General features: G+C 38.9%; 1 protein-coding gene across 1 annotated transcript in view; it reads right to left on the bottom strand.

Annotated features, from left to right (window-relative positions):
• Positions 1-27,379, bottom strand: part of OTOG (otogelin) — a 1,016,637-nt gene that overhangs the window by 485,282 nt on the left and 503,976 nt on the right. Inside the window, exons 20-23 of the mRNA XM_077292284.1 lie at positions 7,664-7,829; positions 7,507-7,581; positions 5,100-5,143; positions 4,575-4,728 (exon numbers count right to left, since the gene is read on the bottom strand). Of these exons, the coding sequence (XP_077148399.1) occupies positions 4,575-4,728; positions 5,100-5,143; positions 7,507-7,581; positions 7,664-7,829 (439 nt within the window). The remainder of the gene's footprint in view (positions 1-4,574; positions 4,729-5,099; positions 5,144-7,506; positions 7,582-7,663; positions 7,830-27,379) is intronic.

The following is a 27,379-nucleotide window of genomic DNA, read 5'->3' on the forward strand; positions in this document are numbered from 1 at the left end:
GCCATTGGGATTTTCCTTCATTACTTGTTTCCAAAGGGGGATCAGCTGCATAGATGTCATTGCGTCAAAGGTTGTTGGAATTAGTTTTTCTCTCCCTAGCTATAACTAGTTTCCTCTATTCCCCATATGTTCAAAGTGAGGGCCGACTTCAAAAGGATTTTTCGATGACAATCCTAAAGCAATTTTGGGGATGACATGAAATCAGTGGCTCAGATACAATGCAGAAAGTCACAAAGAAAAAAAGGTCTGCCTGAGATCACAGCCACTTAGCATAAAAGTTATATCAGACCCCACCTGCAAAATGAGAGGTGGCGCTGTGACACCACAGGAGTCCGTCCTCTCCACAGCCCTTCTTAACCTGAAGCTGTCACCAGTCACCCCCAGAGCCATCACCAGATTGGAACTTCCCAGATACTGTACATACAGCAGCCTCAATCCCTCCGTACTGTGCATACAGCAGCCCCAATCCCTCCATACTGTGCATACAGCAGCCTCAATCCCTCCGTACTGTACATACAGCAGCCTCAGTCCCTCCATACTGTACATACAGCAGCCTCAATCCCTCCGTACTGTGCATACAGCAGCCTCAATCCCTCCGTACTGTGCATACAGCAGCCTCAATCCCTCCGTACTGTGCATACAGCAGCCTCAATCCCTCTATACTGTGCATACAGCAGCCCCAATCCCTCCATACTGTGCATACAGCAGCCTCAATCCCTCCGTACTGTGCATACAGCAGCCTCAGTCCCTCCATACTGTGCATACAGCAGCCTCAATCCCTCCGTACTGTGCATACAGCAGCCTCAATCCCTCCATACTGTACATACAGCAGCCTCAATCCCTCCGTACTGTGCATACAGCAGCCTCAATCCCTCCGTACTGTGCATACAGCAGCCTCAATCCCTCTGTACTGTGCACACAGCAGCCTCAATCTCTCCATACTGTACATACAGCAGCCTCAATCCCTCTGTACTGTGCATACAGCAGCCTCAATCCCTCCGTACTGTGCATACAGCAGCCTCAATCCCTCTGTACTGTGCATACAGCAGCCTCAATCCCTCCATACTGTACATACAGCAGCCTCAATCCCTCCGTACTGTGCATACAGCAGCCTCAATCCCTCCGTACTGTGCATACAGCAGCCTCAATCCCTCCGTACTGTGCATACAGCAGCCTCAATCCCTCTATACTGTGCATACAGCAGCCCCAATCCCTCTATACTGTGCATACAGCAGCCTCAATCCCTCCGTACTGTGTATACAGCAGCCTCAGTCCCTCCATACTGTGCATACAGCAGCCTCAATCCCTCCGTACTGTGCATACAGCAGCCTCAATCCCTCCATACTGTACATACAGCAGCCTCAATCCCTCCGTACTGTGCATACAGCAGCCTCAATCCCTCCGTACTGTGCACACAGCAGCCTCAATCTCTCCATACTGTACATACAGCAGCCTCAATCCCTCTGTACTGTGCATACAGCAGCCTCAATCCCTCCGTACTGTGCATACAGCAGCCTCAATCCCTCTGTACTGTGCATACAGCAGCCTCAATCCCTCCATACTGTACATACAGCAGCCTCAATCCCTCCGTACTGTGCATACAGCAGCCTCAATCCCTCCGTACTGTGCATACAGCAGCCTCAATCCCTCCGTACTGTGCATACAGCAGCCTCAATCCCTCCGTACTGTACATACAGCAGCCTCAATCCCTCCATACTGTGCATACAGCAGCCTCAGTCCCTCCATACTGTGCATACAGCAGCCTCAATCCCTCTGTACTGTGCATACAGCAGCCTCAATCCCTCCGTACTGTGCATACAGCAGCCTCAATCCCTCCGTACTGTGCATACAGCAGCCTCAATCCCTCTGTACTGTGCATACAGCAGCCTCAATCCCTCCATACTGTACATACAGCAGCCTCAATCCCTCCGTACTGTGCATACAGCAGCCTCAATCCCTCCGTACTGTGCATACAGCAGCCTCAATCCCTCCGTACTGTGCATACAGCAGCCTCAGTCCCTCCATACTGTGCATACAGCAGCCTCAGTCCCTCCATACTGTGCATACAGCAGATTCAGTCCCTCCATACTGTACATACAGCAGCCTCAATCCCTCCGTACTGTGCATACAGCAGCCTCAATCCCTCCGTACTGTCCATACAGCAGCCTCAATCCCTCCATACTGTGCATACAGCAGCCTCAGTCCCTCCATACTGTGCATACAGCAGCCTCAGTTCCTCCGTACTGTACATACAGCAGCCTCTATCCCTCCATACTGTGCATACAGCAGCCTCAATCCCTCCATACTGTACATACAGCAGCCTCAGTCCCTCCATACTGTGCATACAGCAGCCTCAATCCCTCCGTACTGTGCATACAGCAGCCTCAATCCCTCTATACTGTACATACAGCACCCTCAGTCCCTCCATACTGTACATACAGCAGCCTCACTCCCTCCATACTGTACATACAGCAGCCTCAGTCCCTCCGTACTGTGCATACAGCAGCCTCAATCCCTCCGTACTGTGCATACAGCAGCCTCAGTCCCTCCGTATTGTGCATACAGCAGCCTCAATCCCTCCGTACTGTGCATACAGCAGCCTCAGTCCCTCCATACTGTGCATACAGCAGCCTCAGTTCCTCCGTACTGTACATACAGCAGCCTCTATCCCTCCATACTGTGCATACAGCAGCCTCAGTCCCTCCATACTGTGCATACAGCAGCCTCAATCCCTCCGTACTGTGCATACAGCAGCCTTAATCCCTCCATACTGTGCATACAGCAGCCTCAGTTCCTCCGTACTGTACATACAGCAGCCTCTATCCCTCCATACTGTGCATACAGCAGCCTCAGTTCCTCCGTACTGTACATACAGCAGCCTCTATCCCTCCATACTGTACATACAGCAGCCTCAATCCCTCCATACTGTGCATACAGCAGCCTCAGTTCCTCCGTACTGTACATACAGCAGCCTCTATCCCTCCATACTGTGCATACAGCAGCCTCAGTCCCTCCATACTGTGCATACAGCAGCCTCAATCCCTCTATACTGTGCATACAGCAGCCTCAATCCCTCCGTACAGTGCATACAGCAGCCTCAATCCCTCTGTACTGTGCATACAGCAGCCTCAATCCCTCCATACTGTGCATACAGCAGCCTCAGTTCCTCCGTACTGTACATACAGCAGCCTCTATCCCTCCATACTGTACATACAGCAGCCTCAATCCCTCCATACTGTGCATACAGCAGCCTCAGTTCCTCCGTACTGTACATACAGCAGCCTCTATCCCTCCATACTGTGCATACAGCAGCCTCAGTCCCTCCATACTGTGCATACAGCAGCCTCAATCCCTCTATACTGTGCATACAGCAGCCTCAATCCCTCCGTACAGTGCATACAGCAGCCTCAATCCCTCTGTACTGTGCATACAGCAGCCTCAATCCCTCCATACTGTGCATACAGCAGCCTCAGTCCCTCCGTACTGTACATACAGCAGCCTCAGTCCCTCCGTACTGTGCATACAGCAGCCTCAGTCCCTCCGTACTGTGCATACAGCAGCCTCAGTCCCTCCGTACTGTACATACAGCAGCCTCAGTCCCTCCGTACTGTGCATACAGCAGCCTCAATCCCTCCATACTGTGCATACAGGAGCCTCAATCCCTCTGTACTGTGCATACAGCAGATTCAGTCCCTCCGTACAGTGCATACAGCAGCCTCAATCCCTCCGTACTGTGCATACAGCAGCCTCAGTCCCTCCATACTGTGCATACAGCAGCCTCAGTCCCTCCGTACTGTGCATACAGCAGCCTCAGTCCCTCCATACTGTGCATACAGCAGCCTCAGTCCCTCCGTACTGTACATACAGCAGCCTCAATCCCTCCATACTGTGCATACAGCAGCCTCAATCCCTCTGTACTGTGCATACAGCAGATTCAGTCCCTCCGTACAGTGCATACAGCAGCCTCAGTCCCTCCGTACAGTGCATACAGCAGCCTCAGTCCCTCCATACTGTGCATACAGCAGCCTCAGTCCCTCCGTACTGTGCATACAGCAGCCTCAGTCCCTCCATACTGTGCATACAGCAGCCTCAGTCCCTCCGTACTATACATACAGCAGCCTCAGTCCCTCCGTACTGTGCATACAGCAGCCTCAATCCCTCCATACTGTGCATACAGCAGCCTCAATCCCTCTGTACTGTGCATACAGCAGATTCAGTCCCTCCGTACAGTGCATACAGCAGCCTCAGTCCCTCCATACTGTGCATACAGCAGCCTCAGTCCCTCCAGCTGGATTTGGGAAGTGCTAGTGTCTGTCATTACCATGGCTCAGCACCTGCTCACGAGGACATTGGGAGGTCTAGTGTGTCACTGATGTGTGTGATCTGAGGACTCTATGAGTTCCAGGTAATGATGAGAACGGCTATAGACTGATGAATCTTTAGTTTATGATCACGACCATTCCCCCATTGTTGGCTGCATTCTCTGTTTTGCATATTTTGGGTGAACTGTGACACATATGAGCACACATTGGTCATACTTTGGTCATACATGTAAACTACGGCCGGTTACCTACCCTCTGGGGCACACACAGCCGGACACACAGGGCAGGCTGGAGGTTGCAGAGACATTCAGCAGCTGATTCTCACATGTTTTCTCTTGGCTCAGATCAATGTCCATATCTGGACTGCTGCAGTTGTGATAGATTTGCCCGGATGGACAGCCATGGACTAGGAGAAGGACAGAGGGACTAGTTATTACCTGCACCGCATATTGAGACATGCTATGATGATGACACAACTTACAGCATTAGTAAATCCAATATGACGCCATATCGGGGCTCTCGCAGTGAGAGACCAGCGTGATAAGATCATGGATTTGGTACATTTGCCTACAATAAGTCTTCTGTAAGGCTCAGGTTGGATTTTAACCTCTCTAAAACGACCATCAACAACATGAGAGAACATTGCAGAACAATCCAGTGATGAAAGCATCTACGGTATGCATTAGCGGACCCTTCTATCAGGGCTGGGAGCCCTTATAAGTGCCCTATAATACAAGGGGTGAGCTCTAAATCAGGGTCCATGGAATAATCTCTCACCTTTCTGGCTGCTTTCACACTTCATTACTCCATCAAGACAAAGGCTGCAAATGACAGAACAGACATGAATGTAATAGGACCTGCAGAGTATAGATATCAGGAGCAAGAGAGAGACTTGGCTGTACTCATCCCTGGAGAGTCGTGCCCTTCAATAATAATAAAGCAAACACAGAGACAATAAGAAGAGACAATCAGAGTAAAAGACAACTACACCAACTCCACATGTGGTCGGTCCTCTTCTTCCTTCTCAGGTATCCACATGTGGTCGTCCTCTTCTTCCTTCTCAGGTATCCACATGCGGTCGTCCTCTTCTTCCTTCTCATGTATCTCCATGTGGTCGGTCCTCTTCTTCCTTCTCATGTATCCACATGTGGTCGGTCCTCTTCTTCCTTCTCAGGTATCTCCATGTGGTCGGTCTTCTTCGTCCTTCTCATGTATCTCCATGTGGTCGGTCCTCTTCGTCCTTCTCATGTATCCACATGTGGTTGGTCCTCTTCTTCCTTCTCATGTATCCACATGTGGAGAGTCCTCTTCTTCCTTCTCATGTATCCACATGTGGACAGTCCTCTTCTCTAACATGTATGCACATGTGGAGAGTCCTCTTCTTCCTTCTCATGTATCCACATGTGGAAAGTCCTCTTCTTCCTTCTCATGTATCCACATTATCCACATGTGAACAGTCCTCTTCTCTTTTATGTATCCACATGTGGAGAGTCCTCTTCTCTCTCTTGTATCCACATGTGGACAGTCCTCTTCTTCCTTCTCATGTATCCACATGTGGAGAGACCTCTTTTCTCACATGTATCCACATGTGGACAGTCCTCTTCTCTCTCATGTATCCACATGTGGACAGTCCTCTTCTCTCTCATGTATCCACATGTGGACAGTCCTCTTCTCTCTCATGTGTCCACATGGGGACAGTCTTCTTCTCTCTCATGTGTCCACATGTGGACATTCCTCTTCTCTCTCATGTATCCACATGTGGACAGTCCTCTTCTCTCTCATATATCCACATGAGGTCGGTCCTCTTCTCTCTCATGTATCCACATGTGGACAGTCCTCTTCTCTCTCATGTATCCACATGATGTCGGTCCTCTTCTCTCTCATGTATTCACATGTGGACAGTCCTCTTCTCTCACATGTATCCACATGTGGACAGTCCTCTTCTCTCACATGTATCCACATGTGGACAGTCCTCTTCTCTCACATGTATCCACATGTGGACAGTCCTCTTCTCTCACATGTATCCACATGTGGACAGTCCTCTTCTCTCACATGTATCCACATGTGGATAGTCCTCTTCTCTCTCATGTATCCACATGTGGACAGTCCTCTTCTCTCTCATGTATCCACATGATGTCGGTCCTCTTCTCTCTCATGTATTCACATGTGGACAGTCCTCTTCTCTCACATGTATCCACATGTGGACAGTCCTCTTCTCTCACATGTATCCACATGTGGACAGTCCTCTTCTCTCTCATGTATCCACATGTGGACAGTCCTCTTCTCTCTCATGTATCCACATGTGGACAGTCCTCTTCTCTCACATGTATCCACATGTGGACAGTCCTCTTCTCTCTCATGTATCCACATGTGGACAGTCCTCTTCTCTCTCATGTATTCACATGTGGACAGTCCTCTTCTCTCACATGTATCCACATGTGGACAGTCCTCTTCTCTCTCATGTATTCACATGTGGACAGTCCTCTTCTCTCACATGTATCCACATGTGGACAGTCCTCTTCTCTCACATGTATCCACATGTGGACAGTCCTCTTCTCTCTCATGTATCCACATGTGGACAGTCCTCTTCTCTCTCATGTATCCACATGTGGACAGACCTCTTCTCTCTCATGTATCCACATGATGTCGGTCCTCTTCTCTCTCATGTATTCACATGTGGACAGTCCTCTTCTCTCACATGTATCCACATGATGTCGGTCCTCTTCTCTCTCATGTATTCACATGTGGACAGTCCTCTTCTCTCACATGTATCCACATGTGGACAGTCCTCTTCTCTCTCATGTATCCACATGTGGACAGTCCTCTTCTCTCTCATGTATCCACATGTGGACAGACCTCTTCTCTCTCATGTATCCACATGATGTCGGTCCTCTTCTCTCTCATGTATTCACATGTGGACAGTCCTCTTCTCTCACATGTATCCACATGTGGACAGTCCTCTTCTCTCTCATGTATCCACATGATGTCGGTCCTCTTCTCTCTCATGTATTCACATGTGGAAAGTCCTCTTCTCTCACATGTATCCACATGTGGACAGTCCTCTTCACTCACATGTGGAGAGTCCTCTTCTCTCTCATGTATCCACATGTAGTCAGCCCTGCATTTTTATGTATTTGCTTTACTGTCTAGGCACATTTCTTACTACTTACTACTTATTTCTTACCATTTACCAAGGGAGGTGACAACTTTTTCTCCAGGATGATAATCGATTCCTTGGAAGTAACATGGACACTGGTTCCTGAAGACATAATAATCAGCAGGTAACTTCTCCCTCACTGCCACAAACATGATGTATAATTTACAAAGGAGGATGACTATACCTCTGTACACAACTGCTGAGCTGTGTGTTGTAATACATGTTCTCGGGACATGCACAGCCTTCCACACACGCTCCATCGCAAGCTTCTTGCACTGACAGCGACAGGCAGGTCCTGGCACACGGACTTACACAAGCACTGTAAACCATGGTGCCTTGGCATGAGATGTCTACAGAGAGCAGAGGAACAGGTACAGATGCTCACGTGTCATCATATAAAGGGTGTGTGTGAAACCCTCAAGGGAGGTTGAAAAGACTGGTGACATCAAAATGGGTGGACAATGTTCACTACAGACATGAAAAGTGTGGAACAAATGAGACCACAGATATCTGAGACACAAAAGACCTTATATCATCTGTCAGGAAAATATGAATTATTTTCCATTGTTCGAGTTACACAGCCATAGCTGCCTGATACTCCTCCCACCAATGGTTTCTGTAAAGCCAAAATCCTTCTTGGAGCCCCTTCCCGCCTCTCTGTGAATTTCCACACCCCCTCCCTTCCATCAAATGGTCATTCTGGAATGTGAGTTTCTGGCTCTGTCAGCTAGCAGAAAGCAGAATGTGTTTTTTCCGCCAAAATCCCTTTGTCTGCTAGGCATAACACTTAAAGTCAAAGTTCAGTAACACACATTAATCCTAAAAACATGAAAATTAGATTTCCAGGATCTTGACAATTAGGCTACACATGGCAGCGTTTTGTGGCATTTATGGCCATCGGAAATCTGGGAAATGAATTTCTGCACACCAGTAAATCACAGACATACCTCTAAAGAACAGTAAAATCACAGGTGTACAAATAATGCCAATATCTTCTGTCTGTGTGCTTCCAGGCCAAAGATATGGCAAAAGGGAATTTTTGATAACTTTCCAAAGTAGATGTATCTCCCAGAAAACAGCCCCACATGTGAGGTGAGCCAAAGTGGGAGTCCCTACGTTTATCGCTGAACCATAAAACAGGAACGTCCATTTTGGAAGGAATTTAGAGCCAGGGAGACAGCTAGACACCATGCTGGGGTGCTGAATCATTCTTTTGGGAACTCTCCTCCCCTTTATCGACACGTCATACTTGTGACTGAAATTTAGTAAGTTTCATACTTTTATCCCTTTTATTTTAGAACTGTTTGTACATATCTGTATTTTGTCTCTTTTGTAATATATTTTGTAATTTTTTTAAACACTGCCGATTTTTTCTGGAGTAAAATTATAAATTTGTTAGCTTCGTTCTTTTGGCTCTATCATTGAACCGGCATGTTCTCCGCACAAATTCACTCTATCTGGGGTTGGTTTCTGTCCCGATATAGGCTTGGTAACGGACGGTTCTTGAATCTAACGAGGAACTGGTGGCAGCATAGCGTTCTGGTGTTATTAGGGGACCATGGCAGTGAAGGATCGGATCGTAGGTTTATATATGTGTCCCCACATAACAAAAGACTGACTGTCACATCCAAACATAAATAGGTCTGAACAGGTGCTTACCTAGAGTCGCCAACTCATATACAATCAAACTAAAAGTTTAACACTTTAGTGCTGTAGCAAACATGAAATATGAAAACTGAATTGCACTACTGCACCAGAAATATGAAAAATTGAGAATGCTTAGCGAATAAATTGGCCAATTCATGTGTACCTGGTAGCCACGTAAAGGGGATTTTCATTGCCAGGACCTAATGCCAATCTTCTCTGAATATACATTTCAGTAGGCCAACATTTTGAATTTTGCAATAATTTTTCAAGCTGGTGTTATAAAGTATTCTAATTTACTGAGATAATGACTTTTGGGTGTTCTTTGGCTGTAAGCCATAATCATCAACATTAACAGAAATAAACATGTGAAATAGGTGAAATAGATCACTCGGTGTGTAATTACTCTATATAATATAGGAGTTTCACTTTTTGTATTGAAGAACTGAAATAAATTCACTTTTTGATGGTATTCTAATTTTGTGAGAAGCACCTGTAGGTTGGGGATAAGTCAGTATTCTTAACAGTAATTTTGTTTAGTTCACAGAAATCGAGGCAAGGACGGAGGCCACCATCTTTCTTTTTCACAAAAAAGAACCCCGCATCTACAGGTGAGGAGGAAGGACAGATATGACCTTTCTGTAAACTTTCATTTACATATTCTTTCATTACGGTCCATTTGGATCCCGACACATTATACAGAGGAGCTTTAGGCTATTTGGCATTAGGTAAAAGATTGACAATCATAAGGACGATGGGGCAACAGTATCTCAGCCCCTTTCTCAGAGAACACCTCTCCGAAGTCCTTCAGGTAAGCCGGCAGACCCTTCAGACGAGCGGAGAAAATTTGTACAGAGATAAGACTTTTCTTATGACAGTGGGAACTCCATTTAACAATATCCTTCCAACACCAATCAATAGCAGGATTAAGGATATGCAGCCATGGAAATCCCAACACCAACCTAGCAGGTAAATGATCAAACACATAGAGTGGGAACTCTTCACTCTGAGTCCATCTCCTGCTAAATGTGAATTCCACCATTACCAGTTGGACACCGTTCTGGAGTAACGATGTCCTGTCAATCTATTCAGTCTAACTGTCCCTAATCCTAATTGAAGACCCAGTCCAGAATCAATGAAATTAAATCTAAATTCAGCACTGTATATACTATATACACACTACTCATGTATGCTAATCACTGCATATGCTATATACACACACTACTGATGTATGATCATCACTGTATATACTATATACACTAGTGATATATGATCATCACTATATATACTGTATGTACACAACTGATATATGATCATCACTACATATACTATATACACACACTACTGATGTGTGATCATCACTGTATATACTATATATACACTACTGATGTATTATCATCACTGTATATACTATATACACACACTACTGATGTATGATCATTGTATATACTATATACACACTACTGATGTATGACCATCACTGTATATACTATATACATTAGTGATATATGATCATCACCATATATACTGTATATACACTACTGATGTATGATCATCACTGTATATACTATATACACACTACTGATATATGATCATCACTGTATATACTATACACACACTACTGATGTATGATCATCACTGTATATACTATATACACACAGTACTAATGGATGACCATCACTGTATATACTATATATACACTACTGATGTATTATCATCACTGTATATACTATATACACACACTACTGATGTATGATCATTGTATATACTATATACACACTACTGATGTATGACCATCACTGTATATACTATATACACACACTACTGATATATGATCACCACTGTATATACTATATACACTACTGATATATGATCATCACTGTATATACTGTATACACACTACTGATATATGATCATCACTGTATATACTGTATATACACTACTGATATATGATCATCACTGTATATACTATATACACACTATTGATGTATGATCATCACTGTATATACTATATAAACATACTACTGATGTATGATCATCACTGTATATACTATATACACACTACTGATGTATGATCATCACTGTATATAATATACACACACTACTGATGTATGATCACTACAGTATATACTATACACACACTACTGACGTATGATCATCACTGTATATACTATATACACACACTACTGATGTATGATCATCACTGTATATACTATATACACACACTACTAATGGATGACCATCACTGCATATACTATACACACACACACTACTGATGTATGATCATCACTGTATATACTATATACACTAGTGATATATGATCATCACTATATATACTGTATATACACTACTGATATATGATCATCACTGTATATACTATATACACACTACTGATGTATGATCATCACTGTAGATACTTTATACACACACTACTGATATGATCATCACTCTATATACTATATACACACACTATTGATGTATGATCATCACAGTATATACTATATATACACTACTAATATATGATCATCACTGTATATACTATATACACACACTACTGATATATGATCATCACTGTATATACTATATACACACTACTGATATATGATCATCACTGTATATACTATATACACACACTACTGATATATGATCATCACTGTATATACTATATACACACTACTGATATATGATCATCACTATATATACTATATACACACTACTGATGTATGATCATCACAGTATATACTATATATACACTACTAATATATGATCATCACTGTACATACTATATACACACACTACTGATATATGATCATCACTGTATATACTATATACACACTACTGATATATGATCATCACTGTATATACTATATACACACACTACTGATATATGATCATCACTGTATATACTATATACACACTACTGATATATGATCATCACTGTATATACTATATACACACACTACTGATATATGATCATCACTGTATATACTATATACACACTACTGATATATGATCATCACTATATATACTATATACACACACTACTGATATATGATCATCACTGTATATACTATATACACACACTACTGATGGATGATCATCACTGTATATACTGTATATACACTACTGATATATGATCATCACTGTATATACTATATACACACACTACTGATATATGATCATCACTGTATATACTATATACACACACTACTGATGGATGATCATCACTGTATATACTGTATATACACTACTGATATATGATCATCACTGTATATACTATATACACACACTACTGATATATGATCATCACTGTATATAATACATACACACACTACTGATGGATGATCATCACTGTATATACTATATACACACACTACTGATGGATGATCATCACTGTATATACTATACACACACTACTGATGTATGATCATCACTGTATATACTATATACACTACTGATGTATGATCATCACTGTATATAATATACACACACTACTGATGTATGATCACTACAGTATATACTATATACACACTACTGATGTATGATCATCATCACTGTATATACTATATACACACTACTGATGTATGATCATCACTGTATACAATATACACACACTACTGATGTATGATCATCACTGTATATAATATACACACACTACTGATGTATGATCATCACTGTATATACTATATACACACTACTGATGTATGATCATCACTGTATATAATATACACACTACTGATGTATGATCATCACTGTATATACTATACACACACTACTGATGTATGATCATCACAGTATATATTATATACACACTACTGATGTATGATCATCACTGTATATACTATATACACACTACTGATGTATAATCATCACAGTATATACTATATACACACACTACTGATGTATGATCATCACTGTATATACTATATACACACTACTGATGTATGATCATCACTGTATATACTATATACACACTACTGATGTATGATCATCACTGTATACTATACACACACTACTGATGTATGATCATCACTGTATATACTATATACACACTACTGATGTATGATCATCACTGTATACTATACACACACTACTGATGCATGATCATCACTGTATATACTATACACACACACTACTGATGTATGATCATCACTGTATATACAATACACACACTACTTATGTATGATCATCACTGTATATACTATATACACACTACTGATGTATGATCATCACTGTATATAATATACACACTACTGACGTATGATCATCACTGTATATACAAAACACACACTACTGATGTATGATCATCACTGTATATACTATATACACACTACTGATGTATGATCATCACTGTATATACTATATACACACTACTGATGTATGATCATCACTGTATATACTATATACACACTACTGATGTATGATCATCACTGTATATACTATACACACACACTACTGATGTATGATCATCACTGTATATACAATACACACACTACTGATGTATGATCATCACTGTATACTATACACACACTACTGATGCATGATCATCACTGTATATACTATACACACACACTACTGATGTATGATCATCACTGTATATACAATACACACACTACTTATGTATGATCATCACTGTATATACTATATACACACTACTGATGTATGATCATCACTGTATATAATATGCACACTACTGACGTATGATCATCACTGTATATACAAAACACACACTACTGATGCATGATCATCACTGTATATACTATACACACACACTACTGATGTATGATCATCACTGTATATAATATACACACACTACTGATGTATGATCATCACTGTATACTATACACACACTACTGATGCATGATCATCACTGTATATACTATAGACACACACTACTGACGTATGATCATCACTGTATATACTAAACACACACTACTGATGTATGATCAGTAAAGTGTGGGGAGGCCCCACGCGTATCGCTGCTCAGCGCAGCTTCGTCAGGGGAAGTGACGAATCTGCGCTGAGCAGCGATATGCGTGGGGCCTCCCCACACTTTTTGGATCCCGGGATTACGGTACCTCCTCTGACTCCTGACGGCCCTGACCACAGACTGGATGACCTGATTGGGTGAACTATACTAAAATCTTGTGTCCTCCCCCTTCTTTTTGCCATTGTGCCACATACTTTGCCTCTTGTGGGCTTTCTTTTATAGCTTGGGTGGCATTACAGTCTTGTTAGACCTCTTCTTCTTCTTTTCCTATACATCCCTTTACCTGGCTTATATTATTTTTTTGTCGGTATTGTTCCTTTTTTTGGGCTTATTGGGGCCCTTTGGTAGAATTAGCCTCTTTTTTTTTATATTAATGTTTCCACTGTAGGGGAATCTGGGGACGCCCAGACCCTATGTGCTCCGCTATAGATCTCTACATGTTTATACCATCATAATTGTGTTATCAATATACTGAGCTACTCTATATTTGTATAGGATTTAGTGTATTTCATTCCCCATTCGATGGTCATCCTTATATATTGCCTATAAATTGATTTCTACACATAGGCAATTCTGTGCTGCAATCATTTGTATAGTTTATTACTCATTTTTGCTGTCTAACATTATTTGTATTTTGGGCCCTCTATAAATGAGTATTTACCATGGGACCAGTGGTGTGGTTGTTACATTTTAATATGTTTTTACTCTAGTGTATTTGTCTCTGTTCTCAATAAAATCATACATTTTTTTGTATTTTTCTGCTATTTCAGCTTGTATTCTCCTGGGTGTGCGCTCTATTTGCGTGGTTGCTTTTCTTTGTTGCTTTATCATGTTCCCTTGGCTATGCATTCAGCTGCACCCCTTTACAGATTTATTATCTGCATAACATTAGGTCTGCCCAGGTGTGGTGCTCCCTAGTTTTCATAAATTTCTCCCACTGCATATACTATATACACACACTACTGATGTATGATCATCACTGTATATACTATATACACACACTACTGATGTATGATCATCACTGTATATACTATATACACACTACTGATGTATGATCATCACTGTATATACTATACACACACTACTGATGTATGATCACTACAGTATATACTATATACACACTACTGATGTATGATCATCACTGTATATACTATACACACACTACTGATGTATGATCACTACAGTATATACTATATACACACTACTGATGTATGATCATCACTGTATATACTATACACACACTACTGATGTATGATCACTACAGTATATACTATATACACACTACTGATGTATGATCATCACTGTATATACTATATACACACAACTGATGTATGATCATCACTGTATATAATATATACACACTACTGATGTATGATCATCACTGTATACTATACACACACTACTGATGTATGATCATCACTGTATATACTATATACACACACTACTGATGTATGATCATCACTGTATATACTATATACACACTACTGATGTATGATCATCACAGTATATACTATATACACACTACTGATGTATGATCATCACTGTATATACTATATATACACTACTGATGTATGATCATCACTGTATACTATACACACACTACTGATGTATGATCATCACTGTATACTATACACACACTACTGATGTATGATCATCACAGTATATACTATATACACACACTACTGATGTATGATCATCACTGTATATACTATATACACACTATTGATGTATGATCATCACTGTATACTATACACACACTACTGATGTATGATCATCACTGTATATACTATATACACACTACTGATGTATGATAATCACTGTATATAATATACACACACTACTGATGTATGATCACTACATTATATACTATATACACACTACTGATGTATGATCATCACTGTATATACTATATACACACTACTGATGTATGATCATCACTGTATATACTATATACACACTACTGATGTATGATCATCACTGTATATAAAATACACACACTACTGATGTATGATCATCACTGTATATAATATACACACACTACTGATGTATGATCACCACTGTATATACTATATACACACTACTGATGTATGATCATCACTGTATATAATATACACACACTACTGATGTATGATCACTACAGTATATACTATACACACACTACTGATGTATGATCATCACTGTATATACTATACACACACTACTGATGTATGATCACTACAGTATATACTATATACACACTACTGATGTATGATCATCACTGTATATACTATATACACACTACTGATGTATGATCATCACTGTATATACTATATACACACACTACTGATGTATGATCATCACTGTATATAATATACACACACTACTGATGTATGATCACTACAGTATATACTATACACACTACTGATGTATGATCATCACTGTATATACTATACACACACTACTGATGTATGATCACTACAGTATATACTATATACACACTACTGATGTATGATCTTCACTGTATATACCATATACACACTACTGATGTATGATCATCACTGTATATACTATATACACACTACTGATGTATGATCATCACTGTATATAAAATACACACACTACTGATGTATGATCATCACTGTATATAATATACACACACTACTGATGTATGATCATCACTGTATATAATATACACACACTACTGATGTATGATCACTACAGTATATACTATATACAGACTACTGATGTATGATCATCACTGTATATACGATATACACACTACTGATGTATGATCATCACTGTATATACCATATACACACTACTGATGTATGATCATCACTGTATATACTATATACACACAATACTGATGTATGATCATCACTGTATATAATATACACACACTACTGATGTATGATCACTACAGTATATACTATATACACACTACTTATGTATGATCATCACTGTATATACTATACACACACTACTGATGTATGATCATCACTGTATATACTATACACACACTACTGATGTATGATCACTACAGTATATACTATATACACACTACTTATGTATGATCATCACTGTATATACTATACACACACTACTGAAGTATGATCATCACTGTATATACTATACACACACTACTGATGTATGATCATCACTGTATATACTATATATACACTACTGATGTATGATCATCACTGTATACTATACACACACTACTGATGTATGATCATCACAGTAAATACTATATACACACACTACTGATGTATGATCATCACTGTATATACTATATACACACTACTGATGTATGATCACTACAGTATATACTATATACACACACTACTGATGTATGATCATCACTGTATATACTATATACACACTACTGATGTATGATCATCACTGTATATACTATATACACACTACTGATGTATGATCATCACAGTATATACTGTATACACACACTACTGATGTATGATCATCACTGTATATACTATATACACACTACTGATGTATGATCATCACTGTATATACTATATACACACTACTGATGTATGATCATCACTGTATACTATACACACACTACTGATGTATGATCATCACTGTATACTATACACACACTACTGATGTATGATCATCACAGTATATACTATATACACACACTACTGATGTATGATCATCACTGTATATACTATATACACACTATTGATGTATGATCATCACTGTATACTATACACACACTACTGATGTATGATCATCACTGTATATACTATATACACACTACTGATGTATGATAATCACTGTATATAATATACACACACTACTGATGTATGATCACTACATTATATACTATATACACACTACTGATGTATGATCATCACTGTATATACTATATACACACTACTGATGTATGATCATCACTGTATATACTATATACACACTACTGATGTATGATCATCACTGTATATAAAATACACACACTACTGATGTATGATCATCACTGTATATAATATACACACACTACTGATGTATGATCACCACTGTATATACTATATACACACTACTGATGTATGATCATCACTGTATATAATATACACACACTACTGATGTATGATCACTACAGTATATACTATACACACACTACTGATGTATGATCATCACTGTATATACTATACACACACTACTGATGTATGATCACTACAGTATATACTATATACACACTACTGATGTATGATCATCACTGTATATACTATATACACACTACTGATGTATGATCATCACTGTATATACTATATACACACACTACTGATGTATGATCATCACTGTATATAATATACACACACTACTGATGTATGATCACTACAGTATATACTATACACACTACTGATGTATGATCATCACTGTATATACTATACACACACTACTGATGTATGATCACTACAGTATATACTATATACACACTACTGATGTATGATCTTCACTGTATATACCATATACACACTACTGATGTATGATCATCACTGTATATACTATATACACACTACTGATGTATGATCATCACTGTATATAAAATACACACACTACTGATGTATGATCATCACTGTATATAATATACACACACTACTGATGTATGATCATCACTGTATATAATATACACACACTACTGATGTATGATCACTACAGTATATACTATATACAGACTACTGATGTATGATCATCACTGTATATACGATATACACACTACTGATGTATGATCATCACTGTATATACCATATACACACTACTGATGTATGATCATCACTGTATATACTATATACACACAATACTGATGTATGATCATCACTGTATATAATATACACACACTACTGATGTATGATCACTACAGTATATACTATATACACACTACTTATGTATGATCATCACTGTATATACTATACACACACTACTGATGTATGATCATCACTGTATATACTATACACACACTACTGATGTATGATCACTACAGTATATACTATATACACACTACTTATGTATGATCATCACTGTATATACTATACACACACTACTGAAGTATGATCATCACTGTATATACTATACACACACTACTGATGTATGATCATCACTGTATATACTATATATACACTACTGATGTATGATCATCACTGTATACTATACACACACTACTGATGTATGATCATCACAGTAAATACTATATACACACACTACTGATGTATGATCATCACTGTATATACTATATACACACTACTGATGTATGATCACTACAGTATATACTATATACACACACTACTGATGTATGATCATCACTGTATATACTATATACACACTACTGATGTATGATCATCACTGTATATACTATATACACACTACTGATGTATGATCATCACAGTATATACTGTATACACACACTACTGATGTATGATCATCACTGTATATACTATATACACACTACTGATGTATGATCATCACTGTATATACTATATACACACTACTGATGTATGATCATCACTGTATACTATACACACACTACTGATGTATGATCATCACTGTATATACTATATACACACACTACTGATGTATGATCATCACTGTATATACTATATACACACTACTGATGTATGATCATCACTGTATACTATACACACACTACTGATGTATGATCATCACTGTATATACTATATACACACTACTGATGTATGATCATCACTGTATATACTATATACACACTACTGATGTATGATCATCACTGTATACTATACACACACTACTGATGTATGATCATCACTGTATATACTATATACACACTACTGATGTATGATCATCACTGTATACTATACACACACTACTGATGTATGATCATCACTGTATATACTATATACACACTACTGATGTATGATCATCACTGTATATACTATATACACACTACTGATGTATGATCATCACTGTATATAATATACACACACTACTGATGTATGATCACTACAGTATATACTATATACAGACTACTGATGTATGATCATCACTGTATATACTATATACACACTACTGATGTATGATCATCACTGTATATAATATACACACACTACTGATGTATGATCACTACAGTATATACTATACACACACTACTGATGTATGATCATCACTGTATATACTATACACACACTACTGATGTATGATCACTACAGTATATACTATATACACACTACTGATGTATGATCATCACTGTATATACTATACACACACTACTGACGTATGATCATCACTGTATATACTATATACACACTACTGATGTATGATCATCACTGTATATACTATATACACACTACTGATGTATGATCATCACTGTATATAATATACACACACTACTGATGTATGATCACTACAGTATATACTATATACACACACTACTGATGTATGATCATCACTGTATATACTATATACACACTACTGATGTATGATCATCACTGTATATACCATATACACACTACTGATGTATGATCATCACTGTATATAATATACACACACTACTGATGTATGATCACTACAGTATATACTATATACACACTACTGATGTATGATCATCACTGTATATACTATACACACACTACTGATGTATGATCACTACAGTATATACTATATACACACTACTGATGTATGATTACTACAGTATATACTATATACACACTACTGATGTATGATCATCACTGTATATAATATACACACACTACTGATGCATGATCACTACAGTATATACTATACACACACTACTGATGTATGATCATCACTGTATATACTATACACACACTACTGATGTATGATCACTACAGTATATACTATATACACACTACTGATGTATGATCATCACTGTATATACTATACACACACTACTGATGTATGATCACTACAGTATATACTATATACACACTACTGATGTATGATCATCACTGTATATAATATACACACACTACTGATGTATGATCACTACAGTATATACTATACACACACTACTGATGTATGATCATCACTGTATATAATATACACACACTACTGATGTATGATCATCACTGTATATACTATACACACACTACTGATGTATGATCATCACTGTATATACTATACACACACTACTGATGTATGATCACTACAGTATATACTATATACACACTACTTATGTATGATCATCACTGTATATACTATATACACACTACTGTTATATGATCACTACGGTATATACTATATACACACTACTGATGTATGATCATCACTGTATATACTATACACACACTACTGAAGTATGATCATCACTGTATATACTATACACACACTACTGATGTATGATCATCACTGTATATACTATATATACACTACTGATATATGATCATCACTGTATATACTATACACACACTACTAATATATGATCATCACAGTATATATTATATACACATTACTGATGTATGATCATCACTGTATATACTATATATACACACTACTGATATATGATCATCACAGTATATACTATATATACACTACTAATATATGATCATCACTGTATATACTATATACACACACACTACTGATGTATGATCATCACTGTATATACTATATACACACTACTGACGTATGATCATCACTGTATATACTATATACACACACACTACTGATATATAATCACAGTATATACTCTATATACACTACTGATATATGATCATCACAGTATATACACACTACTGATGTATGATCATCACAGTATATACTATATACACACTACTGACGTATGATCATCACTGTATATACTATATACACACACACTACTGATATATAATCACAGTATATACTCTATATACACTACTGATATATGATCATCACAGTATATACTATATACACACTACTGATGTATGATCATCACAGTATATACTATATACATACACTACTGATATATAATTATTAGATTATTATCACTGTATATACTATATACACACACTGCTGATATATGATCATCACTGTATATACTATATACACACACTACTAATATATAATCATCACTGTATAAACTGTATACACACTATTGATGTATGATCATCACTGTATATACTATATACACACACTACTGATGTATGATCATCACTGTATATACCATATATACACTACTGATGTATGATCATCACTGTATATACTATATATACACTACTGATATATAATCATCACTGTATATACTATATACACACACTATTGATGTATGATCATCACTATATATACTATATACACACACACTCTGATATATGATCATCACTGTATATACTATATACAAACACTACTGATGTATGATCACCACTGTATATACTATATACAAACACTACTGATGTATGATCACCACAGTATATACTATATACACACACTACTGATATATGATCATCACAGAATAAACTATATACACACTACTGATATATGATCATCACAGTATATACTATATACACATTACTGATATATGATCATCACAGTATATACTATACACACACTACTGATATATGATCATCACTCTATATACTATATACACACACACTACTGATGGATGATCATCACTGTATGTACTATATATACACTACTGATATATGATCATCACTGTATATACTATATATACACTACTAATATATGATCATCACTGTATATATTATATACACACTACTGATATGTGATCATCACTGTATATACTATATATACAGTACTAATTTATGATCATCACTGTATATACTATATACACACTACTGATGTATGATCATCACTGTATATACTATATATACACTACTGATATATGATCATCACTGTATATACTATATATACACTACTAATATATGATTATCACTGTATATACTATACACACACTACTGATGTATGATCATCACTGTATATACTATAAACACACTACTGATGTATGATCATCACTGTATATACTATATATACACTACTGATATATGATCATCACTGTATATACTATACTAGCTGTTTCCAGCCAGCTAACGCTCGGCATGCTCATTGCTATCTAATTAACGCTGCTAGTGATTAAACTAAAATAAATAATGACAACATACAATAGCGCTTACGCAGGTGGTAAATTAACTTAAAATGAAGTTAATAACAATTATAATAATTAAAAATCAGAATAATACTAATACATTTTATTCACAGTGTAAAATCAAAAGCAAACTGTATTCGTGTGGCAATGTGTGGGGACAGAGCCTCGTGTGGTAATGTGTAAGTGTGCAGCCTCGTGTGGTAATGTGTGGGGACAGAGCCTCGTGTGGTAATGTGTAAGTGCGCAGCCTCGTGTGGTAATGTGTGGGGACAGAGCCTCGTGTGGTAATGTGTAAGTGCGCAGCCTCGTGTGGTAATGTGTGGGGACAGAGCCTCGTGTGGTAATGTGTGGGGACGGAGCCTCGTGTGGTAATGTGTAAGTGCGCATCCTCGTGTGGTAATGTGTGGGGACGGAGCCTCGTGTGGTAATCTGTGAGGACGGAGCCTCGTGTGGTAATGTGTGGGGATGGAGCCTCGTGTGGTAATGTGTGGGGACGGAGCCTCGTGTGGTAATGTGTGAGGACGGAGCCTCGTGTGGTAATGTGTTGGGACGCAGCCTCGTGTGGTAATGTGTGAGGACGGAGCCTCGTGTGGTAATGTGTTGGGACAGAGCCTCGTGTGGTAATGTGTGGGGACGGAGCCTCGTGTGGTAATGTGTGAGGACGGAGCCTCGTATGGCAATGTGTGGGGACAGAGCCTCGTGTGGTAACGCGTGAGGACAGAGCCTCGTATGGTAATGTGGGGGGACGGAGCCTCGTATGGTAATGTGGGGGGACGGAGCCTTGTGTGGTAATGTGGAGGGACGGAGCCTCATATGGTAATGTGTGGGGACAGAGCCTCGTGTGGTAATGTGTGGGGACGGAGCCTCGTGGTAATGTGTGAGGACGGAGCCTCGTGTGGTAATGTGGGGGGACGGAGCCTCGTATGGTAATGTGGGGGGACGGAGCCTTGTGTGGTAATGTGGAGGGACGGAGCCTCATATGGTAATGTGTGGGGACAGAGCCTCGTGTGGTAATGTGTGGGGACGGAGCCTTGTGGTAATGTGTGAGGACGGAGCCTCGTGTGGTAATGTGTGGGTACGGAGCCTCGTGTGGTAATGTGGGGGGATGGAACCTCGTGTGGTAATGTGTGGGGACGGAGCCTCGTGTGGTAATTTGGGGGGGCGGGATTATGTGTGGTAATATGGTGGTAGGGCGGGATTATGTGTGGTAATGTGGTGGGGGGGCGGGATTGTGAGTGGTAATGTGGTGGGGGGGTGGGATTGTGTGTGGTAATGTGGTGGGGGGGCGGGATTGTGTGTGGTGATGTGGTGGGGGCAGGATTGTGTGTGGTAATGTGGTGGGGGCAGGATTGTGTGTGGTAATGTGGTGGGGGGCATGATTGTGTGTGGTAATGTGGTGGGGGGGCAGGATTGTGCGTGGTAATGTGGTGGGGGCGGGATTGTGTGTGGTAATGTGGTGGGGGGCATGATTGTGTGTGGTAATGTGGTGGGGGGCGGGATTGTGTGTGGTAATGTGGTGGGGGCGGGATTATGTGTGGTGATGGGCGAGATTATGTGTGGTAATGGGGTGGGGGGCGGGATTTTGTGTGGTAATGTGGTGGGGGGGCGGGATTATGTGTGGTAATGTGGTGGGGGGCGGGATTGTGTGTGGTAATGTGGTGGGGGGGCGGGATTGTGTGTGGTAATGTGGTGGGGGGCGGGATTATGTGTGGTAATGTGGTGGGGGGCAGGATTGTGTGTGGTAATGTGGTGGGGGGCGGGATTGTGTGTGGTAATGTGGTGAGGGCAGGATTGTGTGTGGTAATGTGATGGGGGCGGGATTGTGTGTGGTAATGTGGTGGGGGCGGGATTGTGTGTGGTAATGTGGTGGGGGCAGGATTGTGTGTGGTAATGTGGTGGGGGCGGGATTGTGTGTGGTAATGTGGTGGGGGGCGGGATTATGTGTGGTGATGTGGTGGGGAGCGGGATTATGTGTGGTAATGGGGTGGGGGGCGGGATTATGTGTGGTAATGGGGTGGGGGGCGGGATTATGTGTGGTAATGGGGTGGGGGGCGGGATTATGTGTGGTAATGGGGTGGGGGCGGGATTATGTGTGGTAATGGGGTGGGGGCGGGATTATGTGTGCTGATGTGTGGGGGTCAGAGCTACTGTGCAGGGGCGGGATTAGCGAGTAATCACGATGCCTCTTATATATATAGATACACACACTACTGATGTATGATCATCACTGTATATACTATATACACACTACTGATGTATGATCATCACTGTATATACTGTACACACACTACTGATGTATGATCATCACTGTATATACTATAAACACACTACTGATGTATGATCATCACTGTATATACTATATATACACTACTGATATATGATCATCACTGTATATACTATATACACACACTACTGATGTATGATCATCACTGTATATACTATACACACACTACTGATATATGATCATCACTGTATATACTATATATACACTACTGATATATGATCATCACAGTATATACTATATACACTACTGACGTATGATCATCACAGTATATACTATATACACACACTACTGATATATAATCATCACTGTATATACTATATACACAAACTACTGATGTATGATCATCACTGTATATACTATACACACACTACTGATATATGATCATCACCGTATATAATATACACACACTACTGATATATGATCATCACTGTATATACTATATATACACTACTGATATATAATCATCACAGTATATACTATATACACACACTGCTGATGTATGATCATCACTGTATATACTATACACACACTACTGACGTATGATCATCACAGTATATACTATATACACACACTACTGATATATATTCATCACTGTATGTATATACTATATACACACACTGCTGATATATGATCATCACTGTATAAACTATATATACACTACTGATATATAATCATCACAGTATATACTATACACACACACTACTGATGTATGATCATCACTGTATATACTATACACACACTATTGATGGATGATCATCATTGTATATACTATATATACACTACTGATATATGATCATCACTGTATATACTATATATACACTACTGATATATAATCACTGTAAAAACTGTATACACACTACTGATGTATGATCATCACTGTATACACTATATATACACTACTGATATATAATCATCACTGTATAAACTGTATACACACTATTGATGTATGATCATAACTGTATATACTATATACACACTACAGATGTATGATCATCACTGTATATACTATACACACTACTGATAGATGATCATCACTGTATACACTATATATACACTACTGATGTATGATCATCACTGTATATACTATATACACACTACTGATGTATGATCATCACTGTATATACTATATACACACACTACTGATGTATGATCATCACTGTATATACTATATATACACTACTGATATATAATCATCACTGTATATACTATATACACACACTACTGATGTATGATCATCACTGTATATACTATATACACACTACTGATATATAATCATCACTGTAAAAAATATACACACACTATTAATATATGATCATCACTGTATATACTATATATACACTACTGATGTATTATCATCACTGTATATATTATACACACAATACTGATAGATGATCATCACTGTATATACTATATACACACTACTGATGTATGATCATCACTGTATATACTATATATACACTACTGATGTATGATCATCACTGTATATACTATATACACACTACTGATGTATGATCATCACTGTATATACTATATACACACTACTGATTTATGATCATCACTGTATACTATACACACACTACTGATGTATGATCATCACTGTATATACTATACACACACTACTGATATATGATCATCACTGTATATACTATATATACACTACTGATATATGATCATCACAGTATATACTATATACACTACTGACGTATGATCATCACAGTATATACTACATACACACTACTGACGTATGATCATCACAGTATATACTATATACACACACTACTGATATATAATCATCACTGTACAGTATATACTATATACACACACTGCTGATATATGATCATCACTGTATACTATACACACACTACTGATGTATGATCATCACAGTATATACTATATACACACACTACTGATGTAT

The sequence above is a fragment of the Ranitomeya variabilis genome, chromosome 2, assembly GCF_051348905.1.
Source record: "Ranitomeya variabilis isolate aRanVar5 chromosome 2, aRanVar5.hap1, whole genome shotgun sequence".
Classification (NCBI taxonomy): domain Eukaryota; kingdom Metazoa; phylum Chordata; class Amphibia; order Anura; family Dendrobatidae; genus Ranitomeya; species Ranitomeya variabilis.